The sequence below is a fragment of the Crotalus tigris genome, unplaced genomic scaffold, assembly GCF_016545835.1.
Source record: "Crotalus tigris isolate CLP2741 ecotype Arizona unplaced genomic scaffold, ASM1654583v1 scf7180000017685.4511686, whole genome shotgun sequence".
NCBI classification, from domain to species: Eukaryota; Metazoa; Chordata; class Lepidosauria; order Squamata; family Viperidae; genus Crotalus; species Crotalus tigris.
This window is the reverse complement of record NW_024096565.1, coordinates 2,777,292-2,803,332: the sequence shown is the minus strand read 5'-3', so window position 1 is coordinate 2,803,332 and position 26,041 is coordinate 2,777,292. Positions and strand designations below refer to the sequence as shown.

General features: G+C 36.1%; 1 protein-coding gene across 5 annotated transcripts in view; it reads right to left on the bottom strand.

Annotated features, from left to right (window-relative positions):
* FGF14 (fibroblast growth factor 14) overlaps window positions 1–26,041 on the bottom strand; it is a 347,896-nt gene that overhangs the window by 173,185 nt on the left and 148,670 nt on the right. For 3 of the 5 annotated variants that reach the window (XM_039337731.1, XM_039337729.1, XM_039337730.1), the window contains one exon: window positions 9,499–9,538. The exons of the other annotated variants lie outside the window; for them this stretch is intronic. In XM_039337731.1, the coding sequence (XP_039193665.1) occupies window positions 9,499–9,538 (40 nt within the window). The remainder of the gene's footprint in view (window positions 1–9,498; window positions 9,539–26,041) is intronic. 5 annotated transcript variants of the gene reach the window in all.

Below are 26,041 nucleotides of genomic sequence, written 5' to 3'. Positions count from 1 at the left end.
ATTTTTTCTTCCAGTAATTCGTTTAGTCTACATTTGGTACATGTGTAATTTGGGTCCTCCATGGGCATGGGTACATTTATGGAACATATTTTTCAAATCACAAAGTGTCAATCTCTATTTTACTTTTTGTTCCTTCATTTAAGAATTAAAATTTTTAAAAGTTTACAAAATGTTAAAAGATGTAAAAGATTTTACCATTTTTTTTTAAAAAAAAAACTAAATTAAAAATTTAAAATTTCTGAAAGTTTATTTAAAAATTTAAACATTTTCAGTTTTTTAATTTAAATTTATTTAAAATTTTAAATAAATTTAAATAAATAAGCCCTTTGTTGTTTGTGTAACTATATTTTAAGGGCTTTATGACTTGCAAATCACAAATGCTGGCCACACTTTTCTCTGTTGCAATACTTTTCTCCATTGCAGCATAATCTTGTATAAAATTTGGATGTCACTTTATTTTGTGTGATTATATTTGCCCCCCAAAAGACACATCCAATTTATTATGTTCATCACGACTTCAATATATATTGCATTCTGCCCAAATGCAAGACCTGGCTGAGATATTTTGTGCATATTGCTAGAACTATAAAAGCTATGATTATATAATGGTAAGTGTGATGCCTGGTAAGTTGAAAGTTAAACTATCAAGACAGAATTATGAAAAGCACATCCAACTCTATCAATCTGGCTTTGAAAACATAACACATTTTTATGCAGACTTGTCACTGGCCAAAGAACCCAGTCTACAGTGCATCAAATTTTGCCATTTTACACTCAATTAGTTCAGCTTTTTCAACCAATTCTCTCTACTTAACCAATATTGGTTTGATGGTGAATGCCATGCAGCCAAGAAATAATTGATTTTCTGCTTTAAGGAATATAAAAAGGATCCCCTTACTAATTCAATTCAGGATGGGCTACTCTTCAAAAGAAAATATAAATAGTAATTACAGGCAAAGAAGAGGCAAGCTCTCAGAGCCAGTTGGAATCAACTAATTTCTGCTACTTGTTCGAAGAACTCAGCTCAGTCCTGGAAATGCATATTTCTTCAATCTGCTTCCCCCAATTTATGAATTTCATCTTTTTTCCCTGCTTCAGTTTGGGAAGACCCTATCAGATTCTCTATACATAGCTGAAGTGTATATTACTCTATCTGAAGAGTGGATTAGATCAAGAAGCTCATCTATTCCCCTCCTGCTCCCCCCCCCCACAACTAGGCTTTGAGATTACAAAACTGATTAAAAAGCTGAAATTGAACAAAGCTCCAGGATGGGGCTTCAGTTCAGCAGAGGGCATTAAAACGATTAAGATGGGTGGGACCCGATTTTGGCTTCCCTATTCACCTATAATAAGAACCATGCTAAAATCCCTAAGCTCAGCTTTGGTGATTCCAATCTACAAAAAAAGAAGATAGAGATTTATCTGCCAATTATCACCACATGAGCCTTCTTAATGTGGTTAATAAATTATGGTAGACTCCAGGATTGGGTTATAATTGAGAATATCTTAGCTGAAGTAGAAGAAAAGCAGGCACAGCTGGGAGGCAGAGTTAAGCAAGTCATCAGCCTAGAGTCATTATGACAAACAGTCCAATTCCAACCCCTCTTAAATTCCTTTGGGCAGTTATCTGGAGCCAATTTAATATTGCATTTTAGTTGAGTAGATTCTTGTGTATAGGCTTGAGCAATAAATTTTCTCAACTAGAATTTATATGTGATCCTAATCCTTTGCACCTGACAGCTGATAAGGAGGCAGATTTCAAAAAGGCCACTCTATTATTGACTACCCTTTAACTCTTCAACATCAAGTTGAGAAATATTCCTCTGGAGCTCATTCCTCTCTCCATGCAGCATTTGTTGTTCTTAGATGGGCTTTTGAGCTCATCTCTAGTTCCAAACTATGGGAGAAACTGAACTCTCCTTCAACTGATAAAAGATTAGTTGTTCTTCTATATAAGCTATATGAAAATTCCTGGATGAATATGCGATGAAATGCACCAAGGCACTTCATCAAGGGTATTCCTGTCAAGAATTGAGTGAGATAAGGGTGTATTCTAGCTCCACTTCTTTTTAATTTATATATTAACTAACTTTTAGACAAACTGAATAGTCCATCTCTTCATCTGCCAAAATTGGGAAATAGACACATTTCTGTTCTCTTGAATGCAGATGATGCCTGAAATGGATGTTGAGAAGAATGGCTAGAAATTAATGGCTAGAAATTAAACCAAGGTGAATAGATTTTCCTAAGCACTCTGAGGTACAGTACATGCCTGACAGTTAAATAATAACTCAATAGAATAAGTCAATACCTTTAAATATCTGGGGAATGTTTTTCATGCTACAGCAACTAAAAAATTCACAGTGATTATGTTACCCTAAACATACAAAAAATAGTGTCAGCTTTTCAATCTTTCTACTTCTCCAAAGCAATTAAAGTCTTTTTGGCTAAGATCCAAGCCCAGCTCCTTTTTGGAGTTCAGTTGTGCCTCTACAGGTCATTCCTTCTTCTTAAAAGTATTCAATCCAAATTCTTGAAATCAATTTTTAAAGTATCTCCTTGTGTTCTGAATGTGGTGCTTTCCCATGAAGATGGCTTTATTAAAATAGAAACTTCTGATTGGATTTTCATTTTATCCCAATGGATTAAACTCTTCTTTTTTCTAGCTGGCTGGGTCTCTCTAATTATGATTGATAGCTTTCAGTCTTCCTGGTGTCAGACAATACATGGCAAACTGCAATTGTATGGCTTCTCATAGCCAGCCATCATCCTGATGGGCTATGAACACACAATAATCGATTTGGACCATTGATTTAGAGCTGCAAGCAGATTTACCAGTTCCATCTAGAAAGATCTTCCTGGGCCACTCTGCACCTATTTTTTAAACAGCCAGATACCTTAGTCACACAATATTTAGAAGGGCTTATCCTTGGATGGTTTCAGTGCCCGCTCAATAGATGTTACTGAAGGGAGAACCCCTTTGAACAAAGACTGTGTCCATGTGATGGAGGAATAATTGAAACAATGGAACATTTTATTTTGTATTGTCCCCTCTATACAGACGCTCACCAGGAACTATTATCTTCATTCCTAGTACTTTTTACAATATCTGATTGACTTGTGACAAACACTGGGACCAGATTTGTACTTTAATTTGGAAGATTCTTAAAATAAATGTAAAATTGAAACCAGAAATTTTCTTTTTAGATCTGAGGAACAAAAAACTTGAAGGAAAATTTGGAACTTATTATATATGTTGATAGTAGCAAGAATCTTATTGCACAAAGACAGAAAGACACACTAATTCCCACTAATGGAAGAATGGTAAAAGTGATGCAGTTAGCAGGGATAGCGATTGTTTTAATTAAAGAGAAGAATTTATCTAATTTTGTTTCATCTTGGAAATTGTTTTGGGACTTTTTGCTCAAAATTGAAAAAAAACCCGAAACTTTGTTTTTAGGTTTTGATGGTGATTGGTTTTGTTATTATAGAAATGGCTTGAAATGTTGTGAAATATTGTGGCTGTATTATTTTTGTATTTTACTGCACTGGAAGAAGTTGGAAATCACTTTTTTTATCTTTGTGTTTCCCTTTTTATTTTAATTCTCTAACTTTTGTTTTTTCTATATTTTTATTTTATAATGAAACTTAATTTAAAAAAAATATGAAAAAGGAATTATTATCTTCATTCCTTACGAAAGTTCTTGGTTATTCTGATTTGTTTTACTTTAGGTTATTATTAGCACATCAATCTAATCTTACTTCTTTGATCTCAGCTAAGTACTGTTCTATAATTTGCAGATATACCACCATGTTTCTTTTAATTGCTTTAAATATTTTAGAACTATATTATTTTATCAGTAATAATAGTGATTTTCTTGCTTTATTATGCTCAGTGACTGAATAAAAATTGATTGAGTCCATCAAAAAAGAAATAACTGATGGCACCAGCAACAGTTATAAATTAAGCATATGTTTCCTCAACTAACATTGACTTTATAATTGGAGATATGCTAAACAATCCATATCCTGCCAAGTTCAATTTTATAGTTGAAAGGCACATGCACAACTACAAATTCATTTAACTCAAGTTTATTTTTTGTACTGGTGCATTCATAAAATACTTATATTTCCTTTTTTTTATAACAAGTTTTATTAATTTTTCAATTTTACATCCAGGTAACTAGGAAGCAGCGTGGTGATTGGGTAATCAATAGTCCAGTAACAAAATCTTTCGTGCATATCTCAGGTTGCGTCATTGAAAATTCCCTCTCTATTTCCCTTAATTATTGTATCACATTCAGTTTAATACATTTCTAGTTTTAGCTCAATCAGTCAATACATTTGTCAATAGAATTTTGCCTATACATATCCAAGTCTTCTTTTTAAGTTTTACCTAATTTCAATTACCGTATTCCAATTTAGCCTTTAATAACCATAATATTTAAATTTTGAGTAACCCAAATTTTCCTAATTTCATTATAAAATAATTATTGTTTCTAAAATACACATATTGTTCAGATAATTACATTCTTACTTTATTTCACAAGTATATTCTATTTCTCATCCTAGTACCTCATCATTTACTAATAAAATATCTTTCATTGTCAGGAACCCATTTCCATATTACAGTTCAAAATTATAATCTAATAGCTAATTTTCATTTCCTTTATAAATCTAAGTCCTAAATATTAAATCAATCAATATCTTTAAAAATCTCCTTAGCCCATTAAGTAAGATTTTAAGCTGTTCCATCATCAGTCAGCAAAAAAAAGAAAGAAAGAAAGAAAGAAAGAAAGAAAGAAAGAGGAGAAAGAAAATCCAATTTTTAAATCTAACTCTAGCTTTCTTTTTGTGCCAAGCAGGCTTCCATACCAGTGCCTTTAAATCCTCAGATGGGTCTCCATTCCTACACATGTTGTTTGAATCAAGGGAGAGCATCCAGTTATTAATTTTTCAAAGGAACTGGGCCCTTTGTAATCATTAGATTGTTGCCCTAATAGTTTGAATCTCCATGTTTGATTTAAAATATTTGTCATCAGTTCAGTCTGGTCTTCTTCTTCTTATATTTCTTATTACTTTATTCAACATAAAACAATATAATATTTTTATACAAGACTCTTTAGGTCTCCATTAACCCGTAATAAATACTAATTTTAATTACGTACTAAATCCACAAAGAACAAAAACAATAAAATAGATGTTGTACTGCTATGCTGTTTATAGTTTAGATTATATTTATAGTATAATACACACACATATAAATGTGCACAGTGAACTCATAAAATTCATGCATTCAAGGAAGTTATAAAAAGATTTCTAGTTTCCAATATATGCATGTGTATATGCAGACATACCATTCTGTATGTGTGTATTCACATCTAATTAAAGTCATATTTAGAATAAATTCATTAAAAGTGATAAAATTAAATTTACTTCCTCCATTTCAATTTGCTGGACAAAGCATAAGCATACACAAACATTCAAACACATTTTCCCATTCAGTCTGAAACAGTTCAACAATCAATCTACAATTAACAAGGAGTAGAGCCCCTGGATCAGGCCCCAAACAACCAATGTAACAATCTCTTCCGACCAAATATATACTTAAAGGAATCCCATCAACAGACCATGAGGGGAAGGGCAGTTTCCTATGATTGTTTCTCTAGAACAGACATGTCAAACTCGTGACGTCATGTGACGCCACACAACAGATCAGAACTTTTCCCCCATTGCAGGCAATGGGATGGGCATGGTTTCCTCGTGATGCGTCCAGCCCACGGGTCGGCAGTCTGACACCTCTGCTCTAGAACCTGTTACTCTGAATTTGAAGAAGGCTATGTCCATGCCAAATAATCATCCTGCCCAAACTTGTATTACAAGATTTCATATACAGTACTGAACATGTCCTAAGTGAAGAAGTAACTCTTGGTCATGTAACCTATTCCATGCTTTCAAATTGTGGTGTTGGGGAAAACGTTTGAGAGTCCCTTGGACTGCAAGGAAATCAAATCAATCAAACCTAAAGGAAATCAACCCTGACTACTCTTTGGAAGGACAAATACTGAAGCTGAAGCTCAAATACTTTTACCACCTAATGAGAAGAGAGGACTCATTGGAAAAGACCCTGATGTTGGGAAAGACTGAAGGCAAAAGGAGAAGGGGACAGCAAAAGATGAGATGGTTTAGTAATGTCATTGGCGAAATGAACATGAATTTGGGCAAACTCTGGGACACAATGGAAGGCAGGAGAGCATGGCATGCTATGGTCCATGGAGTTGCGACGAGTCAGACATAGCTTAGTGACTGAACAACAACAAAAACCTATTCTAATGAAACTGAACAACAATTTGTGCCAAAGATGTTATATTTGTGGGAAATCCTCCTGAGCTTTTCAGATATTCCAGAAACATATAGAATGACAACATTGTTGTTCTCTTCTCTGTCTGGTATAAGGTGCTCCTTCTGGAGGCCCAGTTAGGATAGCTGCAAGTTCTGATAGCTGCCTTGATTGCTTTGTTCTTTCTCTTTTTCTTCTTTGCTGATAGGCAAACCTTCAGCCCAGTGATGTAGGGTTCTGATTACTCCCAGTTTGTGCTCCAGTGGGTGGTGAGATTCAGAAACCCATACACAGAGATCGGCTCAGGAGATTTTCAACAAACACAACATATATGCACTTTAAGCTCAGAAACACATTAAGGCAGAAGCTTATCCACCTCAAGGACAAAACACCATACAGTATACAAATAGCAATATTGTATATGCACTGCAATGCAGTAAGACATGCGCATACCTGTACATTGAGGAAACAAAAACAACCAGTTTACAAATACATGGCACAACACAAGAGAACAAACTTATCAGGACAGGATTCAGCAGTCCATCTACATCTGAAAGACAAGGGTCATTCCTTTGAAGACAGCAAGGTTCATATTCTGGATAGAGGACCACTGGTTTGAAAGAGGAGTTAAAGAGGCCATCTATATTAAAATTGAACTGCCCTCCCTCAACAGAAGGGGAGGAATATGATGCCATAAACTATCTCCAGTTTATGATACAGTTCTTTCAGCAGTCCCAAGGAGGGTCCACATCCATTTGCACTCTGATTCAGGTGACTCTGAGGATATAGATAAACTCCACAATAATTCTCAGAGTGCTAACAACGGGCTGACTGCAAAGAATATATAACTTCTTTCATCCCCCACCAGTTAGTTAGAACTGAAGAAGCTTCTTGGATGAGAAGCAAAACGTTTTCAAATAAAAAAACAAGAAAGTCCAATTGCCTTTTGAAAAAAAAGGGGGGGGGCATGACCTAGATGGTTCAGAATCTCTATAGATATTAGAATAATAATTCATTTATCTCACTGATAAGTTTCTGAATGCATGAAACATATTTAACATTATGCAATATACCGGCGTACAATTATGTAAGAAATAATACATGATTTTTTAAAAGACAGGGATGGATGTTTCATATCACCAATAATATATTTATAAATAATATTTATAAACAGTACTTAAGGATCTTGCAGAGGTCTTGTGGATCACAAAATCAAAGATGTAAGAAAGCACTAGATTATATATCATAAAAGATACCTTTGAAAATATTCTCAAAATTTCACTTAAAAACAACCTTCTACACCAGATGCTGCTTAGCAATGTCCATAATAATTACTGGCATTCCCAAAACTGTATTTCTTTGCAGTTATGGCTATTATGGACCAATATATCTGAAAGCTGCCAGTTCAGAGAAAATGGAATTAGCATATAGCATTAAAAATACTAACAGCACACAATTATATTATGTTACATTTGTAACTTCTCCAGCCCAATGCAAAGTGTGTAATATCCATTAAGGTTCTTCGTTATGGTGAAGGCTCAGTATTTGAAGAGCTGTATCTTTGCATGCTCCAATTTAATTTAAAGATATCACCTGAGGCCATTTCTGAATGCCACCCTATGCTAAGATTACAGGTGGTTTATTCATGAACAGACTCTGGTTAATCCCGAATTAAGGAATATAAGGTTCCTAGACCTAGAGAGAGATACAATGCTGATATTGATTACCAGTTCCATTTTTTTTGTTCTCTCATTCCTTTCAACACTTCAAAATTCAGAGTGAATCTACTCTACCACTTCTTTTGTTAATTCTCAGCTCCAAATTGACTCAATTCTTCTTGTTTTTAAAATGTGGTTGCTGTTCCATTCTATGTAAGTTATTTTATGATTTCTATTGCTTGTAAGTTAATTTATAATTGTGGGTATGGCTTATTCAACCCTAAAACACACATTATTGTTAAAGATATGCTTTCTCCTTGTTTAAGTATATGTAATGATATTAACCAGGAATGCCCTCTTAGATTTAACATTAATATTTCCCAACATAGGAATTCATCCAGGCATCAAGAACTGTGGACTTGTGGGGCTGGAGATCAGCCAAAACACTTATTATGTAATAGTGGAAGGCAAAAAGTATAATTGACTGCAGCAACGGATTCTTGATATCTATTATATTTAAATATTTTTAACATTTCAATTTTTTCTTCCTACTCCCCCCAAAAGGGACTTAAAAGGAAGGAATTTTTGTTTAAAAGTCTAATTAATTTTTTGTAGTTTTGAAGCTTATCATATTGTTTTATACTGCTTTTGTATTTTTATATCTATTTATTACTGTTTTCATTATATGTGTGTGTGTGTGTGTGTGTGTGTGTGTGTGTATGTGTTTTCTGAGGTTTTTGCAGGTGTTTGTATGTAGGTCTTTGGTTATTCGGGTTTTCTCCCACGTAAAATTGGAAGTGTCTTGGCGACGTTTCGACGAAGTCCCATTCGTCATCTTCAGGCTGGTGTTTTTGGCTTCTTGCTCCTAGAAGCAAGAAGCCGAAAACACTAGCCTGAAGATGACGAATGGGACTTCGTCGAAACGTCGCCAAGACACTTCCAATCTGACGCGGGAGAAAACCCGAATAACCAAAGATATATATATATATATATATATATATATATATATATATATATATATATATATAAAACATTAACGTTACTGTGTGTGTATGTATCTATGTGTGTGTCTGTGTGTCTGTGTATATTGTTATAAATTGTATATATTGAATATTTTTGTTTAGTATTAATTTTATTGTTTAGTTTTTCTTCTATCTATTTTCCTCTATCTGTTTAGTTTTTCCTCTATCTATTACATTGTAATCCTCAATTTCACGATGGCTGAAGAATTAAATGTGTAATGAAATAACCATTATTATGAATATGTAGACAATTGTATAAAGTATTGATAAATTATCTGTTAAGTAGTAAATGTATTTTGATGACCAAAATTAGGGGAATAAAAGCAACAAAAAAAAGTTTCTCCCCTGTTTGTTATTGTGCTATTGGAGTATTGGAGTTAGTTAGTTTCTTTGCTGTATGGAAATAAAGTGGGGAAAAATAGTAAAATGTATTCAACACATCATAAGCTTAAAATCAATAAAAGGGAGAATTACATACCACTATTTGTGTTTGTTGTAGTCCTTCTCCTTCTTCCACCCTACAAAACAAGATTCCATACAGCAAGCGTTATAGCTCTACTTATTATGAAGTCAGTGGCAAAAAGTTTATTGGAGGTATATAAATATATATTTCAGCAGTGTTTTCACTTTTTCCCATTCTTGATCAACAGCACATGATTTCTGAAAATAGCAATGTTCAATATGATAACTACATTACAAGCAATTATTTTTTTAAAGTCCTACTTAAGAGGTGAAGATTTAAGAAAGGTGACAAAGAGGAAGCCTTCAGCAAGGAATGCAGACTTTTTAATATTACACTTGTGTCTACTTAGCAATAGCACTTAGACTTATATACCACTTCATAGTGATTTACAGCCCTCTCTAAGTGGTTTACAGAGTCAGCATATTGCCCCCAACAATCTGGGTCCTCATTTTACTGACCTTGGAAGGATGGGAGGCTGAGTCAACTTTGAGCCAGTGAGGATCGAACCTCTGGCAGCAAGCAGTGAGTTAGCCTGCAATACTGCATTCTAACCACTGCACCACCATGTCTCTTAAGGAGTTTTATATCCCCTTTCATACAAACCAAATACCATAGTACCATAAGCAAGCCAGTGGTGGGTGATACATAGAGAAGAAGAAAACTGGAATCTTTTAATCTAGCAATAAATCTAAATCTCAAATAACATAAACCAAATCAATGTGGATGTTTTATTTTATACTTGGGTTTTAATTTATCCAATAGCTACCGTATATGCCGCCGTATTAGGCGACCCGGCGTATAAGACGACCCCCGTCTTTATACCTGGGCCGCATTCCTAGAACGTCGTCTTATACGCCGGAAACTACCAGTATTTCCGGTGTATAAGACGACTCGGAGTATAAAACGACCCCCGTCTTTGGCGCCGATTTCAGCGCTCGCGGAAGTCGTCTTATACGCCGGCATTTACGGTAAGTCTTTTCTGTTATGCCAGTAGTCCCCAAAGTCTTGTTCATCCAACATTAGTGGGCAGCTTTGCATGCCAATTACATTCCCAAGCTTTCTTATGATGCCAACAGCCTACTACTAGAGCTGCTCAGAGCCAATATTCAGTCTGTGAAAAGTAGTAACAATTTTTAGTATATAGTGTCAAACAGTAATTGTGGACTACAAGAGCTAAAATGGTTAGGGCAGTTGCATATGATCAGAAAGAGGGCCACTTATGCATGACTTAGGAAAAGATAACCATCAGTTTATACAAATCTGTATGTTTAGGTATAAATTTTGTTTTAATAGAAGAGTATTATTCACTATAATGCTTAGAGTACTAAGATGCTTAGAGTACTACTTGGGTGACTTTTTAAAAAAAATTCTCACATTTAACTTTGTTATATTTGAACAAAATAGTTATCAAAATAGAGAGGTTTTCAAATAAAGAGCTGTCCTTGGAGCTCAGTGGATAAAAGTAAGATAGTGTATTTTCATATTTGGAGATAGACACACAAACATACACACACAAACACACACACCAATTTTTGAATCAATGTACCTCAACTAGGTTAACCTACACAAAATTTGGGACCCATTACTCCTGTGGGATTGAAATTTAGTAAAGCTGTGGCTGGTTTAGCACAATTGCACCTTCCAGCTGCAAATTGGAGCAGGGGAAGATGAGAGGGACACATCTGCACCCTCTTTCCTGTATCTTTTTGGCCCCTTCACCCATTCAGATGGTGACAAGGTTCAACAGGCAAGTGGTGATTGGCTGCTTTGGAACTGAGGCTGAAAATTGAAATGCCTTAATGGCAGCGGGAGGCAATGGAAAGACTCGGGTGGCTACTGGTAAGGTAGGGCTGCTGGGGGGCATTTGTACTTGACATGTAAGCCCTCTTTCATGCTGGAGGAAGGGCAGGATCTTGGGGATATGCCAGGATGGAGAATAGGGGTGTAGTTTTCCTCATGGTCTGCACCTCCATTTGCTTTAACTCTCCTGGCAAAGAAGCAGGCATTCCATGAATCAACCAAGGAGGAGGAGGAGTGATTTCCAATGCTCCCTGCAAGCTTCCCACAAGCAAAGTCAATGGGAAAACTGGCAGGAGGTCAAAATCAAGCTGCTCCTACTACTCCTATGGATGGTCATTCTGTTTCTCTGTTTAGGTTAGAAAATACTTTATCTCTGAAAGGATGACCCAATGGGTCATGGGTTGTCTGGTGAGAATCTAAAAGTTCTGGTCAACTGTATTTATTAAAAGGAAAATTAAGATTAACATCACAAGAATTCCAACAAGCGAGACATTCACTTATAGTCAACAGTAGGCCAGCAAAACAGGGCAAGGTTTTCCAAGCCTGTCTTTTGGGAAGATGGGGCAGTCTCTATTTCCTGCTCTAATGACCATGGTGCCTTCTTTTAACACTATAAGAACTCCCGCTTATACATATATGAACTATTTTGTGCTGCCTACTGTTTTTTGTTTTTGTTTTTCCTTCCGGGTAGTTATCTTAAATTCACAGTTTTCATTTTTCAGGTAAATACAATACAATAGGGAGGAGGAAACGGTGTGTATATCTCTGTGTGTACCTATAAATAATATATGCACACCAGTTTATATACTACACCTACAAACATACATATGTACCATTTACTGTAGGGCTGTAGACAGTGGTGGGATTCAAATATGTGAACAATCAGTTCTCTGTGTGGATACAGCTTCTGGAAGTCCATTCTGGGCCTGGGCAATAAAAAATTAGCTACCAGTTCTGCTGAACTGATACAAACTGGCTGAATCCCACCACAGGCTATAGAATAGCATCTTATCATACTCCCTAATATTTTGTTTTTGCATATTGAATATATTGTAATACTATATTACATATTATGCATTAGCCTAGTCTGTTTTTATTTAAAAGTGTACTCTTTCTTTCCAGAGAGTTGTTTTAAATTCAGGTAAATATGGCATCTTATAAATAAAGGGCTATTTATCTGGAGGGAAGTATTTCTTCAGGAAATTGGTAGGTAGAGCAACACGAATAGAAATGCATAAAATTGGTATTAGGAAATTGTCACTATATATCTGTGTATACGCATAAGCACATACACATAATGCATTTGTTCTTCTTTCTTAAGAAGAATATATGCTATGAATATTTAAAGCTTTGTTGTATGGAATGCTGTGTTGAAAGTTAGGAAAAACAAATAGGTTGTAAATTTGAAAAGGCCAAACAAAGATTTGATAATTCAATCTTCGAAATGTTTATTCAGCTCGCTTCCAGTAATGGAACCTATTCATTGCCAGCCAGTGTAAAAGTAGCTATTAAAGGGTTGACTTCCAGGCTGGAAAGATCTATATGTTTATTGCTTTATGGTATAGATTCTCAGTCAATGAAATCAGTGTTGTACCTTAAATAAAATAGATCCTTTAAACAGTTGAATTTACACAGGGTATAAATATCCACTTTAATTAACACCTAATTTGGATTTCAATTGGCAAGAAAATGACCACAAACTTCAAAACAGATTGCTAGCTAACATGTTAGATGTGTGATATGTGAGAAATTACAAAATGCTTCATTTCTGCTATGTGCGGATTGTGCCATCTGCCTACCTCAGAAGTATGGGGTTTGGGGTTTTATTCCTTATTTATTTATTGGTGGAAAAGATGCAGTTCTAATCTTTAATTTCATTTTGTCATTAGTAGCATAGCAAACTAAAGCATGGTGAAATGGTATAGCTACTAAATAAAACTGAGAAGATTCAGATTCAAATCCATCCTAGGAGATTCCTTAGGCCTAGAATTCAGGGATTCTCAACATTGGCAACTTTAAGACTTGTGGACTTCAACTCCTAGAATTCCTCAGCCAGCTTTGCTGGCTGAGGAATTCTGGGAGTTGAAGTCCACAAGTCTTAAAGTTGCCAAGGTTGAGAACCCCTGGGCCCTAGATGATTAGGGACCAAACTTTTTCTCTCCATCTAATTACCTCACAAGAATCAGCATCCCATGGAGATTAGGATGAGAAAATATGACCATATTATAAACCCAATCACATCACAACAGCCTTGAATCCAATAATGTGATATAAATGTGGAAGGCTGGGGTTTGCCTCTTGATATCATGAGGGATGTTTTATAATCTTCACACTGATGCAATTTCTACCATATAGAAATCCCAGGGATAGAAAATGAAAGACAATCCTTATATAAGCAGCTTTGAACCTCTGGAGGAGGCAGAATATAAAGCTAACAATAAAGTATCCCAAGTTCTTTCTAATGACCAAGGTCCCTGGTCTCCCTACAGCAGGGGTCCCCAACCCCCACTCCGTGGACCAGTACCAGGCTGTGGCATGCCAGCAACTGGGCCGCACAAACAAGCAAAGACCCATCCGTGGGATTCAGGCAGCATACAAAACCATGCCCTCTCTGGTCCACGGAAAAAATTCTTTCCATGGAACCAGTCCCAGGTGCCCAAAAGGCTGGGGAACTCTGCCCTACAGTATTCACACAGGCAATGAAAACCATTTTGCTGCAGGCTGGCTATTTATTTATCTATTTATTTATTTATTTATTTATGAGACTTATATACCGCTTTAAGTGCAAGCACTCTCTAAGCAGTGTACACCAGTAAGCAATGTAGATATATATTTACATTGCCCCCAACAATCTGGGTCCTCATTTTACCTACCCCAGAAGGATGGAAGGCTGAGTCAACCTTGAGCCGGTGAGATTTGAACCGCTGACCTGCTGAACACAGTCTAGCTAAAGTGGCCTGCAGTACTGCACTCTAACTGCTGCGCCACCTCGGCTATAGCTACACTGGTATTTCAACTCTCCTGAGTAAATCTATAAAAACATCTAAGGTCTTCCTGCAAATGAAACCTGCATCTTGTTAATGCTTGAACTGCAAAGAGTAGAATTTGAATCTTTTCCATCTAGTGATGGATCCTTAGAAATGTTCTGGAAGGCTACAGAAAGAGATCCTTTGAATAAAGTTGAGATTGGGAATAAGAACACTTAAAATAGTCTCTCAATACAACTGTACACTGATATTTCAAACACTGACTAAACTCTTAGACTAAATGTAACCAGCATCTCTTCAATAAGTTCATTTCCTAAAGTTGTATTTATTGATCCCAAAATGTTCATAATGTGTGTTAGAGAGAAGAGTTGCAAAGTAAATCTCACAGAAGAGCTGAGACCACTAAAATGAATAGGATATGTATGTATTCTAAATATTTGCACATCTAATGTTGTTTTACTGTTAATGACCTTATATAATGACCATTACAAAAATGTAGTATCACTTCAGGTAGGCTTCTGTAATTTCAGCCTTTATCTCAGTTTTGATTTACTTTGTTTCTTCTTCATCATTATTAACTAGTTTATCCTTCTGTTAGAAATAAAAATAATGAAATATTTTCCTGAATATGTTTTTAGACAAGCAGAATAATCCTTTATTTCTAAAACAAAACAAAACGAGTTTCACAGCATATTTTCTCTGGATTCAGAATAAACATTCAATACTCACAACATTCTCATCCCACATCAATCATCTTTTGTTAGTTTTTAAAATTAAAACACTGATTGGTTTCCAGTCACACTTGGCCAATAAAAAAGGTTCTATTCTGTTCTATTATATTCTTTGGTTTCATTTAATTTTGTTTGTTTAACCTCTTTACATTTCTGTCTGAATGATTGGTAGAACCAGTCAATAAATTGGATAGATAAATAAATGTACTGAAAAAAATGTATTAAAAATGTTCTTTACATAATGCTCCCTGTCTCCAAGACTAACGTCCACCTTAATTCATTTAATCTTAGGCTGGACCAGATATAGCAATCCACAATCATTCCTGAGCAATAAACTGTAAGTTCAAATGGAAGAAGGATCAGTGAGCAAATGGGATGCAACACTGCAAGCAAATCCACAGCAAGCAAATAAAGAAAACAAGATCCAAAATGCAAATCATGCCAGAATCTGGTCATCAAATGACATTCTAATGAAACAGGAAGTCTTCTTAACTTTTACACCACAAGAAGTCAACACTCAGCCAGGATGGAGTCAAGATAATTGATTTGGGGTTTCATGAAAGGGCAACATATTGTTATTTCATTTATTGCCCAAGAGTTGGGGGGGGGGGAGACCCTGATGGAGTTTTTCTGGCTCAGGTACCACAATACCTTGAAGCATAATTCATCTGAATTAGAAGGCAACTACCATTTGCTGTTCTATCTAGGGAATTCTAGACCTTTGAACAATCTTGCCTTTTTTAATGTAGCCATCTATCCTCAGTTTTAAAGATTATGCATGTATATATGTAGTTTGGATTCTTGTTTCAAATCCATTATTTTCCATTTTCTCTTTCCTTTTCCTCCTCACAAATACACATACATACAATTATCAAATTAGTAAACAACGTCACTATTCTTATTGAACAAGAGTATAATTTTTCAGGCCACGAAGTAATCTATATTAACTTCAGTATATACTTGTGTGTTTAAACACAGTAAATGTTTGTGTGTTTAAAACACAGAAGCACCAAACACACAATAAATAGCAATTGATTTAATACAAAAAATTAAAACATGTGTCATGCATATATATTTGGGTAGAGCAACAAAGCAGAAAGTGATTACAGAAAAGGCCCAACACCTGATATTCCTTTATCTAATTCAATATAGTCTGTCATGTAGCTGTTAAGTAATAGGTAACAAGTTCTGCAGTTTCATCAATAGGATCCACTCTTCAGTGCAACTATCACAGTGACTAACTCTTCAAATTCAATATTCTCCTTCTATTGGGGAAGTATATTCTGCAATAGAGAGATATATTCTTGGTGATGCTGCTTCTATTGGAGAATTTCCAAGCTGTTTGTCTCTTCCTCTCAGGAAGGAAAGATCAGGCCAGTTCCAATTAAATTGATTTATTACTAGGCATAATAAAGACACACAGGGGGGAGGCAGGCGATCCCAACGTGCCACCTACTTCGTCCCACTGTCTCTTGGCTTGCCTGCATTGGGATTGCCTGCTTCCCACCCATGCCTCAGCTTCTGCCTATTGCCAGTGCTGCCGCACAAGCCTCCCACGAGCCACACGGCCGCACAGCACATCCAGATCGTCTTCCCCCCCCCACCTCTGCCTCCATGCTCAGACTATCTGCACTGCATGGGCTTGGCTGTTGCCGGACATCGTCGGCCCCCAAGCACTTGCTGCCTGCTGTGCTGGCCATGCCCACTCCCCAGTTTATTTTGGGGGTAGGGCTTATATTAGGCACCCTAAAAAACAGGCTAGGGCTTATTTTCTGGGTGGCTTATTTTCTGGGTATTATTATTATTATTATTATTATTATTATTATTATTATTATTATTTCTATATCTCTAAATGTGGTGCTGAGAGCAAGGTAGAGCTACTTTTATTGATGTTTCAGGATGGGAACTAAAATCATGTACAAAATGTGCAGATATATTTACACACATACATACAATCCTCATAAAGAGATTTAAGTACATATGCTATCTAACAAAGACTAATACGAGAAGTAGAAAAAAGAGACAACATCTCATGATGATGGACTGAACTACTCTATGCATAAATAGCTGGGATAAAAAGTAGCCATGACTTTTATACTAGTATCCCAGATATATTTTGCGCAACAAAAATCAATTGCACTGTTTTCAGATATTTTCTATCTATCTCAATCACATCTCAGCACCAAAGCTTTTATTTCTTAGTGCTTTTTGATGCCATCTTTTATTGCTCTATTATATCAAGGGACAACAATATAGCAATAGAACTTAACAGACGGACAGAGGAATAGAAAAACAATGAACAAGTTGGCATTTGTTTTCTGCAATCAAAGAGAAAGCTGTGTATGTGTCATTTTAAAATACGGTGCACATATAGTAAGTCTTCAAGAGACAGCTTGAATTAAAAGATCATAGCACAAAATAAAAAAATAGCTTGGGGTTATTTGTAAAGGCTAATCATATTAATAATGGCAGAAGTTAGAAGGATCACATAATGCTTATATGGAAAGCTCCATAACGGCTCTAACGCAGGCATGTCAAACTCGCAATGTCACGTGATGTTGCATGACATATCGCAACTTTTTCCCCATTGCCAGCAATGGGGTGGGCGCGGTTTCAGTGTGACGCCTCCGGCCTGCGGGCCAGCAGTTTGACATGCCTGCTCTAACCCTTCATTTTGATTCTGTTCAGATATACGGTAGGACAGGCTCTTCCAAAGATGGCTCTGTTCACAAAGAATCTTCCCTACGTTACTTCCCTACTAAGAAATACACTGAGTTTGGCATCAACCATTTCTGCCTTCAGAAGAAAACAGAGGCAGCTCTTTCCTCAGGCTTTTAATTATTATTTTGCATGTTGGATGTTAAAAACTCTAGCTACCATGAATGTTTGAGTGCAAAGTAAACTATAAACACAGTCTTATAACCAGATGCTGTCCAGGTATGTAAGGGCTGCCATCTCTATACTTTTTAGCCAAAGGCCATACTATTTTGCAACTGAGCAGAGCTTCAAAACATCTGGAAGCATTAGACTGGGAAATTTGGTGTAATGATGTGGAGATGTAATTATGTCTCGAATTCGAACCTGGTTTCCAGTTGCCCTTTCTTTCTCCCCGTTGCCCATCTCTGATCTGACCAATTATAATAATAAAGGATTCTTATAAAAACTACCACTTAATCTGGTCAACAAAGCTTTTTACAAATGGGACATTGTGAGATAATCCTGAATTTTATAGCCATAAATTTTGGGATGTGTCAGGGCTTCAGAGAGCAGTTGCCTGGCATAAAATGAATTTTAGCCAGAATAAATATTCTCATTTATAATCTGGATTTGACAATTACGAATCACCTCAAAGGTCACACTCAGGATTTGATTTAGTGACTCTAAAATCAATGGGGGGGGGAGACCAATCATATGATTGGGGGAAATGAAATATGTGCCTATAAATATTGATGTCCCTTCCCTCTGCTTTCAGCATTTGCTTCATGGAGTCTTGTTTGATGAAGAGAGTCTCATCCTCATAAACAGAAAGAGAATTGATATTTTCTGTGAGCTCAGTTCAGCTCATTAGTTAAGCAAAATTAGCAATTAAGCAGCAGACCTTCTGACATGTTTTCATCAAGCCTATCAAGTTTCTACAAAATAAGAGCAGACATCTCTTTTGTCATTTTCATCCCATTATGTTTGCTGTCTGCTAATGTGCTGGATTAGAGTTTTATATGGGTTTGGACAATTAATATTCATGGCTGAATACCATTTCCAATTAAATATACAATATAACTTTAATCACTTTACGTTACAGCTTCTTAATTTTTGCAAACATTACAACTTCAGGAGAAACAGAGAAGTTCAACTTCTCTTTAAAATATTATTTATTATTTAAATATTATTTAAACTCCTCCCCAGGATAGCTGCTGAAGAGTGAGAGGCATTCTTTCTCTTACGATCCGCTTTGGCTGTTGCAAGAGATGTTTCTTTGGCAGTCTTAATTATTTATTTATTTATGAGACTAATATACCGGTTTAAGTGCAAGCACTCTCTAAGCGGTGTACACCAGTAAGCAATGTATATATATATATTTACATTGCCCCCAACAATCTGGGTCCTCACTTTACCTACCTCGGAAGGATGGAAGGCTGAGTCAACCTTGAGCCGGTGAGATTTGAACCGCTGACCTGCTGAACACAGTCAGCTAAAGTGGCCTGCAGTACTGCACTCTAACTGCTGCGCCACCTCGGCCCTCGGGATTTGAATGGGGGCACATAGAATGACCCCAAACGACTTTTAGATGGCTGTGGCCCCATTCAGGAGGGGGAATCTTGGACTGCAGTTCCTCAGTGGGCATTTACATCTGTTTCTACTGGCAGAATGTTTTTTGTTAGGAATGCCTGGTACTTTTGAGTTCACTTTTTAAACTTTTGCTTTTGTTCTTATCTTTAAAGGTTAATTGGCAGCTGAATTCTGAGTTGAAAGGGACCTTGGAGGTCATCTAGTCCAACCCCTTGCTCAGGCAGGAAACCCTATATCAATGATGGCGAACCTTATAGAGACTGAGTGCCCAAACTGCAACCCAAAACCCACTTATGTATCATCGGGTGCCGGGTGGGTATGGCCCATTGGATGGGTGTGGCCCATTGGGTTGCCGTGGCTGCAGTGGTAACAGCAGACTGGGTGGGACGAAAAAGTTCAATCAATCAATTCCAACTTTTTTTTCCTGCAAGAAGTTGAAATTGATTGATTCATTGAACTTTTTTTTTTTTTTGCACACGGAGGCGGAGGGCTAAAACGAAAAGGTTTTATAAAACCCACCTGAAGGCCTAGGACTGGGGCAATGACGTGCGTGCCCACACAGAGGGCTCTACGTGGCACGCATGCCATAGTTCGCTACCATGGCCCTATACCATTTCAGACAAATTTATTTTAACCCTTGATGGATTCTTTCTGTTTTCTTTTTTGTTTTGTTTTTTCTTTGATTTATTCAGGCAATTCCCAGAATTGCCCAGCAAACCATGCTTTAAGATGGGTAGACTTCAACTCCCAGAATTCCAGAAGTTGAGGTCCAGTCATCTTAAAGTTGCTGTGGATGAGAAACACTGCACTAATGCATTGAAGACATTTTAGAAGCTGGGTTGAATGGTTCTAGGGAAGGAAGGTAGCATTAAAGCAGTTAAAATTCCTTAGTTGTACCCTAATCATATAAATTATTCAGTTCATATAAACATATGAAGAGCAGTTGCAGGAACTGGGCATGTCTGGTTTAATGAAAAGCAACAGGGGTGATATGATAGCAGTGTTCCAATATCTAAGGTGCTGCCACATAGAAGAGGGGCTCAATCTATTCTCCAAAGCACCTGAAGAAGCAATGGATAGAAGCTAATGAAGGAGAAAAACAACCAACAACTAAGGAGCAATGTCCTGATAGTGAGAACAATTAACTGGAACAGCTTCCCTCTAGAAGTTGTGGGTACCCCATCACTGGGGGCTTTTAAGGAGAGATTGGACAGCCATTTATCCAGAATGGTGTACAGTAGAGTCTCCTGCTTGTGCAGGAAATTGCACCAAGGTCTCTTCCAACTCTGTTATTCTGTTATTCTCTGACTATTTTTTTTATCAGTTTCTGCTTTCCATATCAAAACACAGCATGTGATTCTGGATTTGTATTTTATTAACCTGCAAAAAGTTTTTGGATCAAAATAGTCAGAAAATATCTTCTTTGTCTTCTTTGCTTGTTCCCTGCTTTGAGCAACAACATATGGGATTATAGAGAGAAGGAGGAGGCTGACAGCCAAGGGGGAAAACAGTCTGGCTAGCAACATGCAATATTTAACTGATTTTTTTTTTCTAAAAGTTTTGATGAACTTATAAAGACCATGGGAAATGTTTTGAAGAAACAAGACACTAAATATTTTAAACCCACAAGAAGAATTTGTTTTCAAAGTAACAGATTGATTGGGAAGATATATAGACACAGAAACAACAGAGATTATGGAATACATTGAGAAGAAATGTGATTTCCCAGCTATAAACTGGTCGGGAAGAAAAATAGACTGAGAAATAAAACAAGCAACTTCATACACCTTCCAGAAGCTTAACATTGTCCTTTTATATAATAGCACAGAACACTCTGTGGATAAGTGGCAAATGGTTTTTTAAGGGGTTTGAAGGAGAAATAGACTTAATATATCTAACGGAGGAACGATCAGATAGATTGGTTTTAGAGATTGGACTCATTGTATTCAATCAATCAGCAATTGATAAGAGATGGTATAAAGAAACAAACATGGATATTTGATCAAGGACCAATTAAGGTTAATATTTGGGATGATTTGGGATTAAAGTCATGATAAATTTTCTATGAATTGATTACAATAACAGTTTGTTAACAGAGCATTTTGGAATTTCAATCTTGTTTTTCTCTTATTATTATTCACAATTCTATTGCTTTTATACTTTTATATGTTTATTATTATTGTTTTCTCTGTTAACTATTTTGTTTTTAATATAGTTTATAGATGACAGGCTAACAATTTTTAAATAGATTTAGTAATTTAATAGTTTTAAAAAATGTTGGCCTGTTTCTCACAGGATGGGAAATTAACATTTCTGTATTATATTAATCAGCATTCAACTAGGGAAGATGTTATGTGCATATGTGTTAGTCTTTTTTAATTTTCGTTTTTTAAGACACTTTTTTAAATGCCTTCTTTTTTGTGTTTTTTTATTCATCTGTGCTTTTTAAAATATTTTGGAATTTTGTATTTTAACCTTCTTTGAATAAACTAAAATTTCTGTAAAAGTAATTTAAATATGATGGTTATTCCACAAAAGCAAGGCAATGAAAATAGACACAATATAGTAAACACATTGTCAAATATATACTTTATATATTTTGAAATCACATGTTAAATAAACAGTATACTAGTAAGTCTACTGTGGCAGATATCCATTCCTTTTTTTAAAAAAACTTTCATTTCTTTATTATATATTTTGAAAGACAACAAGGATTAGGTGATACAATAAGAAAATCAGGTACACGTAGAGAAATATAATTGGATAAGCAAAAAACTTGAAATATCATAAAACTAATATATCCCAAAACATCATTAGAAAAGGTTAAATTCTTTAATAAATTGCAGTTTTCCTCCTGGATTACATAATGAATTTTTTATTGTACTGTTACAAAAACATACATAATTATGACTTGCATACTAATTAAAATAAAATGATTCATTTCATAACACTATTCCAGAAGAGGTCTTTGAAAATGCAAAAGGGTCATAATAGATTATGGGGCAAACCAAACCAAATTCTTAGCAATTATTCTTGCTCAGGTTTAAATCTAAGGTTGTCAGAGTCTTGCAAAATCTTGATACCGTTAGCAGACTAAAAGCAAAATTCAGCTAAAAATAATATTTTTGCCTTGAGCACCCTGAATGTTCAGATCAGACATTAACCAGTACTAAATCTTATTTCCATAGAAAGTTGTTAATTTCTAGAACCGGTTTCATGCTCATTTTGTATGCTATGATGGCAGACAGTATTATATTAGACCAGTGGTGGCGAACCTATGGCACGTGTGCCAGAGGCGGCACTAGGAGCTCTCTCTGTGGGCATACGTGCCATTCTCCCAGCCTTGCCTCCTCCCGTGACCCCCTCCTCACCAGCAGCTCCCCTGGAGGAGAGTCACCCCCGAGCATGGCCCACGCAGAGCAGTGCAGCCAAGGACATGGCAGCCAGGCAGTGTAGACAAGACTCTGCCCTCACACCCTGTCGCACAGAGTTGATGCTGCAGGGCACGGGTGCTTCTGGGCAGCCTGGGCAATCTGCAGCGGGCCCTGGAGGTGGTGAGTGGCCCTGCGGGCAGGCAGGGTGGGGGCGGGGCAGGGGGTGGAGCGGGGGCGGGTCCAGTTTTTGGGCACTCGGTCTCTAAAAGGTTCGCCATCACTGTATTAGACATTAAAACTGAATAATAATAATAGCAACAACAAGAGTAAAGAGAAAAGAGTTTAAAGTGTAGCAAAGCAAGAAAGCTAAAAGGAAGAAAAAAACGTTAACATATTTGAAGTATTTTGATCCCCAAGCTATTTATAAAAAAGCAAGAAAAGTATTTTTTCCCCAGACCAACCGTTGCCAGATTCCAAGTCCATATATTTACCTATCAAAAGGCACATAACTTCTAATATCAGTAATTAGCATGGACAGTCCCAAAGGCAGTGACCTTTCATTATTCCAGACTTAATCCTTTTATATGCATAATGGCAGCAAAATAGAAATGGAAAGGAAGGCACCAGGTGATGTCTCCTCCCTTGATGAAAACAATTTGATATACTTAGATGATGCATCCACCAAAAAGGATGGAAATTTGGATTCTTCATTTGTTGGCAGACACACTAATAAAATTTAGTGTCCTTTGCTAAGTTCAATTTTCCTCTTCCCATTTTAAATATTATTTCTCATGGAGAAGAGGATTTGAATTATTTTTGTTATGGAAAGCAAAAAAAAAAAAATACAAATGTAAATATACTGAAAGTGTATTTAATGTTTATAGTCTTAGCAATTCTGAGCTCTAATTGCTTTTGTTTCATTATGCTATGGTTGATTTTAACAAATCCAGAAATTGATTGCATTGTGGTTTTTATGCATTACTGACCAAATGAGAATGTAGTTCTTCTACTATTGATAAGAAAACAAATACTAAATCTTAGAGCCCATTTCTCTTCTTTATTATCTGCAGAGCATTGAAATCGGATATTCAACAGTGGGAATTTACCTAGAAAAAGAAGACTTAATATACATAGTAGAAATGTCTTTTCTAATACTTCAAGGACAAATGTCTAAAATTATCTCCAGCTTTTTAATATAGAAACTACCCAGTTTCTTTCTATTTCTGCTTTTCATTTCTCATTTTATCTTCACATTACACTTAAGCAGGGGTACAGATTCATTTCATTTTATGAATATTTATAAATTGAATATTTTTAATTTGAATAAATTTTATTCCATTTATTACTTTCAGTATGTTTATATAAATATTTCATATTTTAGAACTTACTATTATACATTTCCAATAATTCCAGATAAGGATGTAGGTACAAGCTGAAATAATTGAAGCACTTAGTACAGACTAATTTACTTATATAATTTATATAGCAGCTCATCCAACAACAGTGATTCTAGTGATGAGCATAAGATTAAAAACCAAGAACATAACACAATGTATAAAATATCAAAAAATGATCAATGTAACATGTGTCCAAACTTTGAAAACATGTCATACTGACAATTAATAATAATAAAAAAAAACGATCCCCAACCTAATCAACAATGAGACTTACTTAGCATTGGCCAAATGCCTGAAGGAACAATCAGATCTTTAAAGTTTTGTGTAAGTTCAGCAGGTTTGAGGTCAACTTTGTGAAACCTCCTTGTCTCTACTTGTGATAAAGTTGGAAGGAAAGAAGAGAAGAATGTGACTAGCAGCAAGGTGGATGGACTCAGTTAAAGTGGTAATGGGTGTACTGTTGAAAGACCCAAAGGACTAGGTGAGGGAAATATTGTCATGGAGAAAATACATCTGTGTAGTCATTAAAAGTTGACTAACTTCATGGCAGATACTCATAACAAAAAATTAGATTGTGACAGTGCTATCCTGAGACACACACACACAAAACCCCCGCAAGTTAAAGTGACTCTCACTGTGAAATGGAGCAGAGATAACCTGGATCAGGTCCATGGTTGCCATAAGCATCCTGGAAACCGTCAGGGATTTTCAGATCCTAGCCCTGAGGCCATTGCCATGCATGAAGGCTAGCAGGGAGTAGTTGTAGGAAGAGACCCTCCCACTGCACCTAACCAGGTTTCAGTAATAGCCAATCCTCTTAACCACAATTAAATTACGAACAAGACTCTTTCCTGAGAATGGCTTATCAAGGTCACCCACAATATCTCCCTCTGCTACAGTTCTTTCCTTAGCTGAATGTCTGCAAATCTTTTCCTATTTTGTTTTAGAAATGTCAATATCCCCTTCCCTATATCCAGAGGTATTTCTAGAGCAGTGAAACATTACAATGTATATCAAAATATATTTCAATATGTGAAATGCTGAGTGAGGGTGGTTCCAAAGATAGCTACACTGACACATCTATTTGTAGAATAAACAGTTCGTTATTCTTATTTCCATTCAAATATTTATGCATTCATTCATTGCTTAACACAATTTTCCAAATTTAATTGCTAAGGATTAGATGCAAACAAGAAATTAAATTTATCTGATTATTTTCACAACCCTGTGCACGTCTTACAAAAAGTACAAACTGAAACATTAAATCATTTCCAATCTCATATTTAGATATCTCTAAGACTAAAAAAAAAACTCTATAGGCATAGATGTCTGGTTAACAGGAAAAATAAGTGGCGGGTTAAATTAGTGGTTGATAAGCCATAGGTCTAGCAGGGTGGTTTTTTGCTTTATTTTGTTTAAGTTAGAAAGAAAGAACACTAACCAACCTTGGGTGAAACAGTAATAAAATCATTGTCAGCCATCCCAACTTGGTCAGTTAGAAAAGAAAGACTCTTGAATCCATTGTTCGCGAAAGTACACTTTACTAAAGCCAAGTGGTTACAGAAGAAGCAAAGCCGGATCTGGGATTTTCACATGAAAAGCATTTTTCCTTGTTCCCCCCTCCCCCTCTCTCCCCATTATCTGTGAATGTCCAATTAGTTGCTAACAGAATCTTTGGGTAACAGTCCCTGTCTTTGCGGGCTGGACGGTTCTGCATTCTAGTGTGAATGTGGAATGGCTGATGGTTCTCACAGGATGGCACAATGAGTAGTTTCGATTCCTTTCATGGTAACCCCCTCTTATCCTCCTCCACAGTCCCCCCCCCCGATTGAGTATGGCAGTCTGACAGCAAGCAATGCATGGTATAGCAGGATGGCAGTCCTGAAAATCATAAGTGAATAAAGTGATGTCTTTAAGCACATTTTGAATCTAGCAATTCATATTTATTCTCCAAATGAACTCTTGGTTGAATGTCCAGATCT